General features: G+C 39.3%; 2 protein-coding genes across 3 annotated transcripts; one reads left to right on the top strand and one right to left on the bottom strand.

Moving 5' to 3' along the window:
• Positions 1-255: 255 nt before the first annotated feature.
• On the bottom strand, positions 256-3,483 carry pdf (peptide deformylase, mitochondrial). The gene is made up of 3 exons (XM_033967995.2): positions 3,319-3,483; positions 1,884-2,493; positions 256-1,540 (listed from the first exon to the last, which is right to left on the bottom strand). The coding sequence occupies exons 2-3, from the start codon at positions 2,446-2,448 to the stop codon at positions 1,383-1,385; spliced, it is 723 nt and encodes a 240-aa protein (XP_033823886.1). The 5' UTR covers positions 2,449-2,493; positions 3,319-3,483; the 3' UTR covers positions 256-1,382.
• A 2,794-nt stretch (positions 3,484-6,277) lies between these two features.
• Positions 6,278-14,092, top strand: LOC129456308 (TERF1-interacting nuclear factor 2). 2 transcript variants are annotated; one of them, XM_055222426.1, is made up of 8 exons: positions 6,278-6,405; positions 6,517-6,654; positions 6,892-7,121; positions 7,189-7,287; positions 7,372-7,473; positions 7,934-8,047; positions 8,456-8,564; positions 12,215-14,092. In XM_055222426.1, the coding sequence occupies exons 2-8, from the start codon at positions 6,579-6,581 to the stop codon at positions 13,510-13,512; spliced, it is 2,028 nt and encodes a 675-aa protein (XP_055078401.1). In that variant the 5' UTR covers positions 6,278-6,405; positions 6,517-6,578; the 3' UTR covers positions 13,513-14,092. The 2 variants fall into 2 exon arrangements, with proteins under 2 accessions (XP_055078401.1, XP_055078402.1); XM_055222427.1 differs by lacking the exon at positions 12,215-14,092 and adding an exon at positions 8,681-11,503.
• The last annotated feature ends 835 nt before the right edge of the window (positions 14,093-14,927 follow it).

Consider the following 14,927-nt stretch of genomic DNA (forward strand, 5'->3'; position numbering starts at 1 on the left):
TTTTTACATATATGAACTGTTTTGTGAAAATATTTAGATGTCAGATCACAAGAATTTGTATTGCAGTTGCCTGAGTTTGTTTTACTATTGTTGCCTTGTTTGCATATGTTGTTTGTAATAAACATAAATTACATATGGCGTATGAAGTGAGCCTGGTGTGGATGGATAAAGTTTACATTAAGGCTAAATATCATCTAGTGCAATATACCATATTCCACCTAATATTATGTTTTACTTATCTTTATTTCTTTATTTGACAGGGACCATGTACAAATTCATTAATCTTTCAAGGAAAAGATGATTTGCACCAGATTTAGCTACTGCTACTTTCCATTTGCAGTCCCTGAGCAGGTGAACACACATTAAAAAACACATATCAATTAACAATTACAATATACGACTACCGATTTGCCATACATATGTCCCCCCCAGTCCAAACTAATATAAAAATCATTATGTGCAGGTTTATACAGTGAGCACAGAGCAGCACCAACTAACTAGACTGATGTGGACACGTTTGATTATTTAAAATGAGCTTTTTCAAATTTCTAGTAAAACTATTAAATATATTATATATAGCGCCTTTCAGGACAGTTTAACATGCTTTACAGAATAATATTAAAAGAGTAAAAAAACTATAAACAAATACAGGAAAGAAAAAAAAAATCACAGAGAAAAAAAGTTAAAAATGAAATGCTATTCTAAATAAATGGGTCTTGAGACTTTTCTTGAAGGTGGAGAGTTCAGTGCATGGAGATGTTTAGGTAGGGAGTTCCAGAGGGTGGGGGTGGCAATGGAGAAGGCTGTCTCCCCAGGTTCGGAGCTTGGTCCTGCAATGGAGGAACAGGAGGCTGGCTCCAGACAGTGTGGGGCTGGAGTAGGTCCAAGAGCTAGGACGGGGCCTGGTTGTAGAGGGCTTTGAAGATAATGAGGAGGACTTGCTTGATGTGCTGAGGGACAGGGAGCCAGTGGAACTTCAGCAAGACGGGTGATGTGTTCACAGGACTGGGTGGGTGTGAGGAGGCAGGCAGAGTTTTGGATGCATTATAACTTATTGGGTGTTTTGGAATGTGCTGTGAATAATGCCATTGCAGTAATCTAATCTGGAGGTGACAAAAGCATGGATTAGGGTTTCAACAGAAGAGGACAGGGACAAATGGAGCTGGGCAATGTTTTAGAGGTGGAAGAACGCAGATCTACATAATGTGAAATTTGAGCTACTTATTCAACAATAAAATGTGTTTAATGGTGTATTATTAAAATCCTAAACCAAAACTAATAACAATCTATCGTATAGTAGTAATAATTTGTATAAATAGTTTGTAAAAAAAAAAAAAAAAAAAATCAAAGAAAGCTCTTGTTCTTATGTCAAGTTTTGTATTTTATTCGTTGTATGACTGCCAGTTAATATTTATGAATGATTTACTGTCCATGTGGTCAATGTATAGGATCCCATCTAAGTGGTCCATCTCATGCTGGATAATACGAGCTGCCCAGTGGCTGGTCTGCCACGTGACTGACTCTGCTTTCTCATTAAGACCTGTACAATAACAAAATACACCAACACTTACAGCAACACAAAACAATAAGGAATTATTTTAAAAAGAGTTGGAGGGTATTATGCAAAATTGCCTTTATTGACTGCCTTTCCTAGTTACAAAGATAAAAAATTCTTAAATGTGTGTATGTTTCATACAGGTTTAAGTAATGCGTGTTGATATCGCTCTGCCTCTTCGATAGGTTTTTTGAACAGAACCAGTGCACGTCCTGAGAAAGGTTATTTACATACTATGCTGTCCTAGATGTTACCAAATGGTTTAGAAAGACAATGAAAAGCATAATACCCCCTCTTTAAATGGAAGTTATGTCAATTATTCTCATACCTGATATTTCCACAGACAGGTACCGTGGCACTGCAGCAGAAAACCCTGTGATGCTTTCACATGCCTCTTGAAAAACTACAGTCCTTCCATCCAGCACTCTCATCTGTGGGTTAACAAACACTCTGAGAGGCAGCACGCTCAGGCCTCGTGCCTCTCTTAACACAGAAGGGGTTTCCTCCAGCATCTTCTGTGGGTACTCCAGTGCCAATATACGGAGGGGCACCCCGATTTGAGGCGCACTCAGTCCCACACACTCTAGTTTGCGCATCACTTTGATCATGGTGTCAATTACTTTTTGGACCTCTGGGCCCTTCACAGCGGCAGGGTCCACCAGTGATGCATGACTTCGTAACACTGGGTCACCTACTTGGCACACATGGCTATAGGGAGGAGTGGGAGGCCGGATCTTTCTTTTCATGTACTGTAGATAGGATCGGACCCTGACACTGCTACAGTAGGTGCGTAGTCCCACAAAATGAAGTGGCATTACAGCCCCCCTTGTGATGTTCGGATGTCTCAAGTATATTCTGGACAGGTGAAGCAGACTAATACAGGATTTGTTCATTGTGGCCTTCACGGAGGATACAATCAACAATGGGTGGGCAGTCAACTGTAAAAAAACAAAACAATATAATCATGACAAACTATCAAAATACCTATTAATTGCATTCTTTTTCGATTTTTTACAATGATTTTAACATCTGAGATAAAACCTGATGTAAGCTACTTGCTATCCTTTTCCCTATAACAGATTTGTATAGGGGTTTAGATAATCCCTATTTCTACCCCCTGATAGTGATGCCAAGGAAATGCCTCCAGCTACAATTGCCATTTTGTTTGGTAGTAATCGTTTTATATTATTTAAAAGGAAGTTTACTTGAGATTTAGATTTTAAATTTCATAAATGTAACCTATCCGTGTCCTTATGTGTGAGGTTCAAATCAAATATAGCTTTTATTGATAACAATTTGAATGCTGGTTTATAATTAATTACAAAAACATATGATATTATTTCACTGATGTGAATCTGCAGCCAATCATTGATCAGTGCTGATGCAGCCTCTGCAGCTCAGAGAGTGAAACCAAGAGGTTTTAAGCTTTCGTATGGGACATGACCTGCCCACAGACTGAGAAATACGTCTGTGTGCCCACTATATGCAGGTTTAGAACTGGCGACCCAGGCTCAGCTGTGATTGTAGTAGTCTACCTGGCCCTGGTTTAAGACAGTAAGAGCGCAAACTACACACAGTTCTTTTAAATAAAATCACTTGTGCTATTCTTTGCCAGTTTGTTCCCATAATTTCTAGTGTGAATGCAATTACAGTCATTTTATTTATCCGAAACACCCCTAGAGAGCTCAGTAAGACATATCTAGTAGCCTGGTAAGTGATACCAAATGCTATAACTAGTGATACAAGACCCAAGGGCAACGTACCTTTAGACGACGTAAATTATATTTAATATATCAGCAAATTCAGGTTTGTGTTTTCTTTGCATGCTATAAAATGCAATTAAACATTATTAAAGGTCACACTTGTTTTATGGGGAACCATTCCTAATAAATTCCTGACTTTGCATGTGTCACGAAATATTTCCGGGTGAAACCATTACCACTTCCAAAGTAAAAGCGCTCTACAATAACAATTTGTCAAATTAACCACAAAGCTCGTAGTTCCTTAAGCCAAATCCAGATGTACTTCACCGTCTGCCATGATAAGGACTATACCCAAATATTGTGCCGAGTTACGAAGGAGTTAGGAAAAGGAGGCTCGTTCCGATTTCGTCAAACAAAGTTCATACTTAAGCGTAAACCGGAAGTACATCATAAGCGTAAACCGGAAGTACATCATCGACTCATTTTAAAAGTTTAATTAAGGCGCATGATAAGTTGGCACATACAGAGTGTAAAACATAAAAATACAGCATTAAGTGTCATGACATGGCAGTGTTGCGAAGATTTAGTACTGCACACATACACATTTAATTACATTTATAGACAAACTTGGAGAGTGTTAACCATGTTAGCCTCATTATTTGTCAAGTCTCAATTTAAATTTGACGTTCTAGACAGAAGATGAAAAGTCAAGAGTTTCACAGTAAAGTCAAGAGTTTCACAGTAAAGAGGTGTTTATTATACATGTGCAAAATGATGAAGTGTAAAATGACATTAAAGTTGTGAAATTGTACTCAATGTGCTACAAATGCACAAGTATAAAAAAATACAATGTGTTTAAATGCATCACACAGAGAGGGGGCACAGTGGGTGCTATGTTTCTAGACCTACAAAAGGCCTTCAACACAGTAAACCACTCTGTCCTCCTCTCCAAGCCCTCTCAGTACCATCTTTCCATTGATGCATTACATTGGGTAAAATCATATCTCTCCGATTGGGTACAGTATGTAAGAATAAAGAATCATATGTCCTCTTTGCAGCCCTGCACAACAGGGTCCCACAAGGGTCAATTCTGGAGCCCCTGTTGTTCAGCATTTATATCAGCGATCTCCCAGACGTGTGCAAAAATGTAGACATCATCATATGCATCATCTACGCAGACGGAAGGGACACCACATTATCTTCAGCTATGAACAAAATTGGTAAGTGGCTCCGACCTTCATGTCTGACGCTAAACATTAATAACAGTCGGTATGTGTTTTACCAAAACTAACAAAATTAAAGACATGCCCCATCTTTGTTAACAGAGTAAAATTAAATATTGTAACGGAGACAAAAGGGTTAATTTGGACCAGACTTTGTCTTTCAAAAAGCATATTTAAAAAAGTATGCAACTCAATCCGATACAACATTTCTTCACTAAGACACATGAGGAACAGCTTGACAGCAGAGGCCACTTTCACATATTTCAATGCCATGATTATCCCACACATGACCTACTGTGTGTCCTACTGGTCTCAGGCCAATGAGAGAGCGCGCTCAAATCTCATGGATCCATCTATAATCAGACAGTAAAGGCACTCCATAAAAAAATTTTAAAAAAACTTCATTATCACCACTATAAAATCTTAAGTAAATACAAAATGCTCGGTTTTGACAATTTAGTTTTCTATTCAAATCTAAAAATCTTATTCAAAATTACCAATAATGCAGCTCCAGCTACATTGAAAAAATGTATTAATACCTATTTCGACCAAACTACCCAATCCATTCGGTCCTCTGTGAACTGAAATTGCAGTTCCAAAAAGATCCTCAGACTTTGCTCAGGCAGCCTTTTCTTTTCAAATGATCAGACAGTGGAATCAACTTACAGACTGAAATTGTCTGTAAATTTGAATATTTTTACTCGAAATTTGAAAAAGTACATTTTAGATAAATAAATGTGTTCACATCAGTCTAGTTCATTTGTATTGTTTTGTTTCACTGTAAAAACCTGCACATAATTATTTTTTGTATTGTTATGGACTGTAGAAACTCATATACTGGACATGGGGACATTTTATTGCAAATGTTAATGATGCACTGTTAGTCTGTAATTGTAATAAAATGTGTATTTTAATGTGTGTTCACCTGCCCAGGGACTGCAGATGGAAACTAGCAGTTGCTAAATCTGGTACAAATCATCTTTTCTTTTGTGAGATTAATGAATTTGTACATGGTCACTGACAAATAAAGAATAAAGAAAGATAACTCTGAGTCAGGAATTAAAGTCAAGGTTATTTCAACCTGGTTTGTGAAATTGAGCTTAAATAAGAAATTGTTTTTGCCACATGATTTTGTCTTCTATTTTGTGCCATTAGACTTTGACTTCACACAGGCAAACTAAAAACTTTGGATGTACCATTTTGCAGTCTGCGATCGAGTTTCGTTTGGCAATTCGATGAGTGGAAGAGAACAAACCTAGAAGAACTGAAACAAGCTTTTTATAGGGTGGTAAAGATGGGATTAGTGGTAGCCCTAGTGTGTTTATGCCTTTATCGCACATTGGAGTTAGAGAAAATTAAGCTTTAGATGAACACGCAAAGAAATCGAGTTAAAAATCAAACGTAGATATTGAAGTGAAATTAAGTCAAATGGAAGCAAAGTCCATTCTCAAACAAAAGGTCAGGAAAAAAATTGAAATGGGATAGGAGAGGTTGCTGGTAGCATAAAAAAGTGGGCTCAATGAGATGTACAAAAGGAAAAATAAAGATCCATGTTTGTTTTTAGTTTTTAGTTGTTTTTTTGTTTCTAGATTAAGATTTGGACGTACTGGATTAAATTTTAGATTGCATAAAATAAGAAAACATAATACTGGGAATTGTGATTATTGTGGGCAGCTGAGGATGTCTTATGGAGTGTATTTAATATGGTAAGCTGCTGTTTTAGCTATTACTTATTCCAGTTCATACTCCTTACCGGTTGGTGGTGGTAAAGCATCAAAAGTGGCCGATAAAACACTACCTACTAGAAGAAGAAGAAGTATTAAAAAACCTCTTAAAGCAGCAATGCAGGAATTCATTTTTGTTTTTGTCTGGTTAAAATCTATTTATCTTCAACAACAGCTCGACAGGATGTGGATTTTAAATTGTAAGTTTTGTCTTAATCATAGCATAATTAAACTGGACTAAATAAAGTCATGGTTGCTGTCATTGTGACACTTTGTCGTTTCCTGACTTGTCTGTACATGTTCTGCGCCAGGCGGAGCTTTTTCGGCCATGGGGCAGATTAAACGATGCTATGTGGAGAGGATGTGACATCTCATGGAGCAACACGGTGCGTGGAGGCTGTGGATCATAGAGTACGCCTGGGCTCACAACATGATTGATGTTTTCCAAGGTGATATATAGTAACCTATTTATTATATTATTCAGTCACTTTTCCAAATCTAATCTAGACACCCAATGATTCAGCAATACACAGCACAATTCTCTGGATCATGATCATTTGTCCTTTTCTACAAGTGCATATTGTCTATAAATTAAAATAAAAGGGTATATACAAAAAGGAAACCACTTGTCTTATTTACACTAAACTGGTGCATTTGTTATTACTTCTGTGATGTTCTTTTTACAGATGTTAAGGCTCTCTATTGGCCAGATGGAGACTGGGAAATAGGCTTATTGAGCCTGGATGAGTCGTGGCATGTCCGTGTTGTGTCTGCACAAGTCTACACTATCGTCAAAAACAGAAAAATCTATCACTATGAGAGAGTGCTTGCCTTTTTGGAGCACATTCATACTCTGCTGCCCACACTGGTGCCTGCCATCAAACATATGAAGATTGTATTTGGCCTCAAAACCATGGTATGACACACTTTTACTTGTACAATTCCTATCATTTTAAATATTTGATAGTGTACTCTTGCTGCAGGTGATTATGTGGATGCTAAGAGAAGGCATCGGACCCATCAATGTCGTGCAGAAAATTATGAAATACTTTCCATCTAAACTACCTCAATATGAACATTGTGTAGGTCCCTTTATACCATATAAATGTTATAAATGCTTTTAAAAATATTCTTAACAACTAGTAACACTGGGTATTTTTTCGTAGAGGAAACATGAGATGTATCTTATGAGAAGAAACCAGCTTGACTTCAGGACTTTTGCTCAGTCACTGGTCATGGACAAACAAAGGCTTGAAGACTATATCCAGGTAGGTATTGCAAATGTTTAAACTCAGCTGTGTCTACCAGCTGGTATGTTTTCATACATACCAGTAGGGAGCAGTGTAGATTAACGATTACTGTACATTTTCAGTAAACTCCTCTATCTAATTCTAATATACGTTATAAAACCTTTTTACAGTAAGGGTAGCCCAACTAGCCATTATTCATAAATTTGACTTTGTAAGCTACTATTGTAGCCACAGCTGCCCTGTTGTAGACTCACGGAAGTGAGGTACTTGATCTGTACCATCGGCACGGCCCATCCGACCACCACCAACCATACCATTTTTAAAACAGATTTTCTACCTCTGTGTTTGCAGTATTTACACATTATACACATTAATACTTTACTTTTCTCTCTCTCTCTCACTCTCTCTCACTCTGTGTCTCTCTCTCTTTGTCTCTCTCTCTCTCTCTCTGTCTGACTGTCTGTCTATATATATTTAGAACCATATGGAGGAACAGTATGGAGAGAATTATGCTCAAAAGACAGAGGAAAGACTGCTTTACTATCTACGTGAACTTGACAAAGCTTTGCCACAATGGACCTATATTGATAAGGTGAGTGCATTTTCTTTGAGACAAATGCAAAAATAGCATGGGTATCTCCTGCTGAATAGGTTAAAATGTATGTTTTAAAAATAAGATATTATTTTGTAATTAGATGAAGCTAAAATGATGCTGTTTCAGTATAATGTACTAAAGAGTTGACTCTTTTTACATGGTCGATGGATGGTTATTTGTTTCAGCCCTACATAAAATTGATAAAATGGTGTCACCAGTTAATGCCATTTAATGGTTTCTAAATTCTTTGTAATGCAATCATGGTAACAATTATTTGTTGTAAAATCTAGGTTTATTTGGAAACTGTGAGATCTGCTTTGAGTAAACAAGCCTGTTAGGTTCATTCAAAGTAGCGAAGTGTCTCATTTTAAGACACTATCTAAAAAGTGTTAATCTATGCACTAGATCATGAAGAAAAACTCTCCTGTAAAAGAAGATGAGAAAGCACTGTTGGATTTAATCAGTGATGACTTGAGGACCACAGCATCGACTCTGAAAACACTGCTGCACTCAGGTAAGAATATGACACACACGGCGGTGTGTGCCGTCTTTGTGTCCTTGGGCAAGACATGTCTTACTGGTGCATGTAAGAGAATTTTATGTTTGTATGTTTTTTGTCCTTGTCTGCAGAACAAGAAGTTATGATATGATATGAAATGACCAAAAGCTAGTAACTAGAAAGACGATTTATTAATTTGCCACAAACAAACAAGAACTGTACTGAATGTTGATGGTGTATCCAGTGCATGCACATTGCACATTTTAAAATGTTAAACTTCTCTGATGCCACATCTTTTTGTAACAGTACATAATACAGGATATGCATACTGCCATTTAAGGTAATGTATATCAAAACATATCCAAAACAATATTACTAAGGTTGTTTTCATACGCTCTGTGGATCGACGCCAGTACGGCGTTGGCCTTGTTCATACACACTGCACATTATTCACCCCAAACATCGACATGAGCCATGTGAGAGTCCATCAGCTGATTGCCAAACTCATTTCTATGACAACGAGCTTCAAGCAGACAAAATACACATGCATGTGATTGCTTCCCCTAGACGCAGTGGTGATTTTGTTCACCTGTGGCTACACCGTGAAGACTGTACACACTGGTGGTGGAGGAGAAAAAGCTTTTTGAATGACCGGGGCCGAGTGCGCGGGCAGCAGTGTAAGTGGGGACTCCCAGACTTCCCACACCCCAGACAGGTCCTTCAGCTCCTCCAGTGGGATCCCAAGGCGTTCCGTGGCCAGCCAAGAGATATAGTCCGTCCAGTGTGTCCTGGGTCTTCCCGGTTGGACATACCCGGAACACTTCCCTAGGGAGGCGTCCAGGAGGCATCCTGAACAGATACCCGAGCCAGCTCAGCTGGCTCTTCTCAACGTGGAGGAGCTCCGAGCTCCTCCCCTTATCTCTAAGGGAGCACTCGGCCACCCTGCAGAGGAAGCCCATTTTGGCCGCTCATATCCTTTGGGTCATTACCCAAATCTCATGACCATAGGTGAGGGTGGAAACATAGACTAACTGGTAAATCGAGAGCTTTGCCTTTGGACCCAGCTCCTTCTTTACCACGACAGTCTGATAGAATGACCGCATCACTGCGGACACTGCACCGATCCACCTGTCAATCTCATACTCCACACTTTCCTCACTTGTGAACAAGACCCCGAGGTACTTGAACTCCTCCACTTGAGGTAAAGATTCAGGAGGAGCAGTGCATTTTTTTCATCCCAGTCGCAGAACACTGGACCAGCTCTACACTCCATCAGGTGCTCGAGGGTTCTTGGGAGTTTGCCCACATGTGTTTTGTGGATCTGGAGAAAGCATTAGACCGTGTCCCTCTTAGTGTCCTTTGGGGGTGCTCCGGGAGTATGGGTTTCGGGGCCCTTTGCTAAGGGCTGTCTGATCCCTGTATGACTGGAGCAGGAACTATGTTCGCATTGCCAGCAATAATTCAGACCTGTTCCTGGTGCATGTTGGAGGGATGCCCTTTGTCACTGGTTCTGTCCATTGTATTTATGGACAGAATTTCTAGACACAGCCAGGGGCCGGAGGGGATCTGGCTCGGGAAGCACAGGATTTCATCTCAGCTGTTTGCTGATGACGTTGTCCTGATAACTTCATGGAGCCAGGACCTGCAGCAGGCACTGGGGCAGTTTGCAGTTGAGCGTGAAGCAGCTGGGATGAGAATCAGCTCCTCCAAATCCGAGGCCATGGACTGGAAAAAGGTGATTTGCCCTCTTCAGCTTTGCCTCAAGTGGCAGGAAGAGACGTGCCACTGATATTAAATTGCTCCAAATCACCTCGACGAACAGCAGTTCTGCAACGTTCATTTGTACAAATGTACATGATCTGAGCACTTTTTACCCATTTCCAAGCACTTTTACTGTCACAAAAGACTGCGTAGGTTGCAATCACACCTGACTCGCCCCACTCCAGAGTGGGAGTAGAGCCACTCTGAGAATTCCTGTTTCAAGCTTTTTTGGACCGGCCGTTGGTGCGACTGTTGAGTTTACACTGGCTCAAGTACACCGCTTTCGGAGCAAATGCTCTTTTCACAGTGCTAGTGCGCTCTGTGGTGCGACCCCAGTGCATACTAGATTTAGTTCTGTTTACTTTTGGGTCAGCCTTGTTCACATGCACCACACATCATTCACCCCAAACACACACCATGAGCCATGCAAAAGTCCATCAGCTGTTCATCAAACTTATATCTATGATAGCACATTGTGACAAAGTGGGCCTTTGTCCCTTTTTAATATTATCATTTTGTTTGTTCACACATATGTTCATTTTCAATAATGTTCCTATATAAACCTAAGTAGAACTATCCTGGGTTTGTTTTGTTTAGTTTTTCAGTTAAATCACCACACACTTGTTAGTTTCAAAATATTTTATTTGGTTAAATGCAGTTAATTCAGTTGGTGTCAATTCAGTTTAATACAGCAATTCACTTACCTGAATCTCCACATGGTCCAGACAAAGAGGGGGTGTGCCCTATGTCGGCCATTTTTATAGGTTTGGGTGTGGTCGTAGGGCAGACCATGTGGAGGGGAGAACTGGTTTAAGTTTGTTTATTTCTTTGTGTCAATGTCTAATGTATTTTGTTTCAATGTTTTAAGTGTTTATAGTTATTTTGTTAAACACTATTTAGTTAAGGGACTTGGGCCCTGAGAGATGGTTTTAATATAAGATACAGCTAATGTTATACCCACAGCACCTGTGGAGGATATGGTGTATAACGGGAGGAGGTGCTTCCTGTACAGGAGGGTATTTAAGCAGGGCTAATTGGACATTAGAGAGAGACATCAGTGTAGCCAGGGTACACGTGGATTTTTCTCCTCAGTTTTTTTTGTATGTTGAGCACAGTTAATTTTTTGTAAATATGTATGTTGTTTTTTTGTCCATGGTGTACCACAATGTTGCAAATAAATATGGTAAAATGGGACTTTTTTTGAGTGTGTCTCCTACTTCGACCACTTCAGGCCAGCTTCCCCACACACGTGTAAAGTGGACCGGGCCCCATGAATACTCAAGCACATGCTTACTTTCACTATACATGACTAGACTACGCGGAGGGGCTGTGGTGACAGAGGAGAAAACACTTTTGGAACAACACACCGATAGACCCAGGCTTAACTGCACAGACAGAGGCAGGAAGAGAATAGTCTTTGTCATCTTCTGGAGACCAATTCCAATTGATCCAAATTGCCTCGTCAGATAAACGTGTCAAACAGCATTTCTGCAGTGGCCGTTTCGAGAAATATACATGACCTGTTCACATCGGCCCAAGCATACCGCTTTCGGAGCGAATGTTCATTTATGTCAACTCAACTAGTGGCAGTGTAAAAACGACCTTTGTCAACTGGATTTTTTTTCTGAAAACATTTTGATGATCATCCAACCAGATAAGATGTCAGCGCAGTCACAGCCTGATTGCTCATCATCACCTGCAGCTGTGTATACAAGTAAAATCTTGATTATTGGGATGGTCACCAAAACCTTTTGAGAAAGACAATAAAAAACAAAATACAACTGACTTAATCATTTTGTATTGTATTGTCATACCTGATTGAGAAAAAATGTACTTGTATAGTACTGTTCATATTATTTATTATTGTTATGAATTAAACTTTTACATGTCTTTTGTTCCTTCAGATGCTGCTTGTTGCTACTCACCCAGCAAGTTACACCTGGGAACAAGAACTATAGGCTGTACGTTTATGGAATCTTGTGTTTGTGCTGGCACATCCAAAAAACAACTCAAATCTGCAGCAGAGAAGTCCTTAGAGCTAGATTGTCCAGTCACTGATACAAGGGTGCATATAGATGGACCAAGAACGGAACATGCCTTAGGTTTGCAGAATGACAAAACAAACAAAACAACCAGTGCAACACAGACAGACAACATGGGAGAAAGTTGTCTGAAACACAGTTCAATCAAAGGATTGCCTCAGTATTGCTCCAAACACCAGCGCTGGGTCAGTAACATCCTGTGTGAATGTCCCGGGGAGTCATCTGAGGAGCAGCCACATCAAGACGGTGAAATCTCCCCCCCGTTATTCACATCCACCTCCTTCTCCTCAGACCTCACACCCTCTGACCTCCCCATCCTGGCTAAGCAGCACCTGTCACTGTCCACCCCCATTCAGCTCCAGGAAGCGGAAGAAAATCCAAAGACTGTAGAAAAGCTTGTTTCTGAACCAGTGGACTTGGCACCACCACCATTGCCTTCAGCACTGCCTGCAGTTGAGTCCTTTATACCAGGGGGCAGTATTCTTAAAGTTGTAGTTGTCCCATGCATGGCTATAACTCGTGCCACTGTATGCCCTGTAAAAAGTAGTGCTACACCAAAGAATATGCATGTGTGTAACTACGAGGATTCAACAGCAAGTTCTACAGTGAACAATTCTGCAGAAACATCAATGCCTCAAACTGCTACATCTTCCCAACCATTTATTTCAAAGCGCTCCAGGCAGTTCAGACTTGGAAAAAAGTTTTCCCAATCACAAAAAGTTGAAGGAAATGGTGCCAAAAAAGTGCACTATTCTTCTCAGATGAATTTTGTGAATGCACAGAGTGATGCTAGCCTTTCAACACATTCTACCTCGGGGATGGGCATCTCATGCAACATACAAAAATGCATACAAGCTCAATCAAGTTCTGTTCATCACATGGCAAGCTCTCAGGACAATTTGATATTCGATAACGACAATATGAAGCCTTGTGTGGTCCTGAAGCGAATGAGTATTGAAGAGTGTCTTAGGGTAACTAAAGGAAGATTCCAGTGCGGACAATGTGGGGACAAAGGGGAGCACATTGATCCTGAATTTTACGTATTTGATGTTAACTCTTTATACTCAAGCAGTTCTTCAGAAGAGACGGATTCCGATACAGAATACAGACCTACCACAAAGACACTGAAAAGATGGTCTAGGGGTCTTTTACCCATTTGAACACTGAAGATTATTGAAAATTATAACTACATGATAATATAGGGTACCTATGAGACATAACTAGCTTATTTGCCTGTCAGAAATGGACAATAGAGGTCCTTCAGTTGTTGCCACATAATCCCCTCATGCACCTCCAAACCACATACTAACAGAGATGATGGCGGAGAATTCCCATAGAAACTAATGTATTGGCCATAATAAACACACTTTGCGGGAGTTTTAGAGACTGTGGGTTATTGTTGCACACCGGGATGTACACATCAAGTATAGAAGAATACCTGAACCTTTTATTGGATTTACAAAGCTCCAGATTGACAGAAGTGGATTTCTGCAGCTAAACAGGCTAGCAAATAATCAAGCCATAAAATAATGAAGATATGAATGTATTTTTACATTGATATTATTGTTTTTTGGTTTTTTGTTTTTGTTTGTTTTTTTCATTTGAATGATTCAACAATCTCATAACTTTTCAAAAAGTTTTTGTATTGTCAATAACATTATAGTCTGTTAATGAGGCAGAGGCAGTTAATTGACTGCTTGGAAATGTTGATTGTAGAAAATTAAATCACAAACTAAAGTTAAACCTGTGTTTTTGTCTGCTAATAGGCTATAAGATCTGAACATTAGAGCACATCGTAATTTTATCAAGTTCACTCTATCAATAGCAGTTAACATTAAAGATACAGGGCTTTATAATAAAGTATTTTTCAGAAACATCCTATTTGATGAAGGTGAAAAGTAAACCAAATGTCCAGATATTACAGTGAACTCTCTACAAGCTATACTAAATTATTGTCTACAATGTTATTTAATCACCAAAATAACAGACTCTCTGCCTTGGGTTACTGCTAAATCACCTCTGGCATCCCTGTCAAATTTAGTTACGTGGATAGAGGGGCTCTATAGACTGAAGCTGCAGTTTGGGTGCTGGTCTGAGAATTGGGCATTTGTCAAACTTTATCCTTGCCCTTTTTGTTACACATTAACAAACACTCCAAAAAGCAATGTTGTAGTAAGTCTTGTATAAACACATTACATAATGTATGTTGTGTTTTAATTATGCCCCAATATAATGTGAGCAACGCAACACATTTAGGCCCTCCCCAATTCAAACCTCTCAATTTATCCAGAATGAGAACAAGCACAAAGGTAACTCTAGCCTTTGTTGCATATGGCAGAAACACAAAAGCATCTAAGTGGGTGCTTTTTTCTTTATAATATTTAATCTCTTTAATGTGGCTGTAAATAATACAGTGTTAAGTGTTATATATACTTATACACGAAGAGACATAACTGTCATTGTACCAGCTGCCCAGTTTTTCCAGTTTTAAGGATTATTATCCTTAATTATTATTCTTAAAACTGACTTTATACTACACTGTGTATACAGTATAGTAAACACTCTAGAAAGTGCA

This window comes from Periophthalmus magnuspinnatus, chromosome 6 (assembly GCF_009829125.3).
Source record: "Periophthalmus magnuspinnatus isolate fPerMag1 chromosome 6, fPerMag1.2.pri, whole genome shotgun sequence".
NCBI classification, from domain to species: domain Eukaryota; kingdom Metazoa; phylum Chordata; class Actinopteri; order Gobiiformes; family Gobiidae; genus Periophthalmus; species Periophthalmus magnuspinnatus.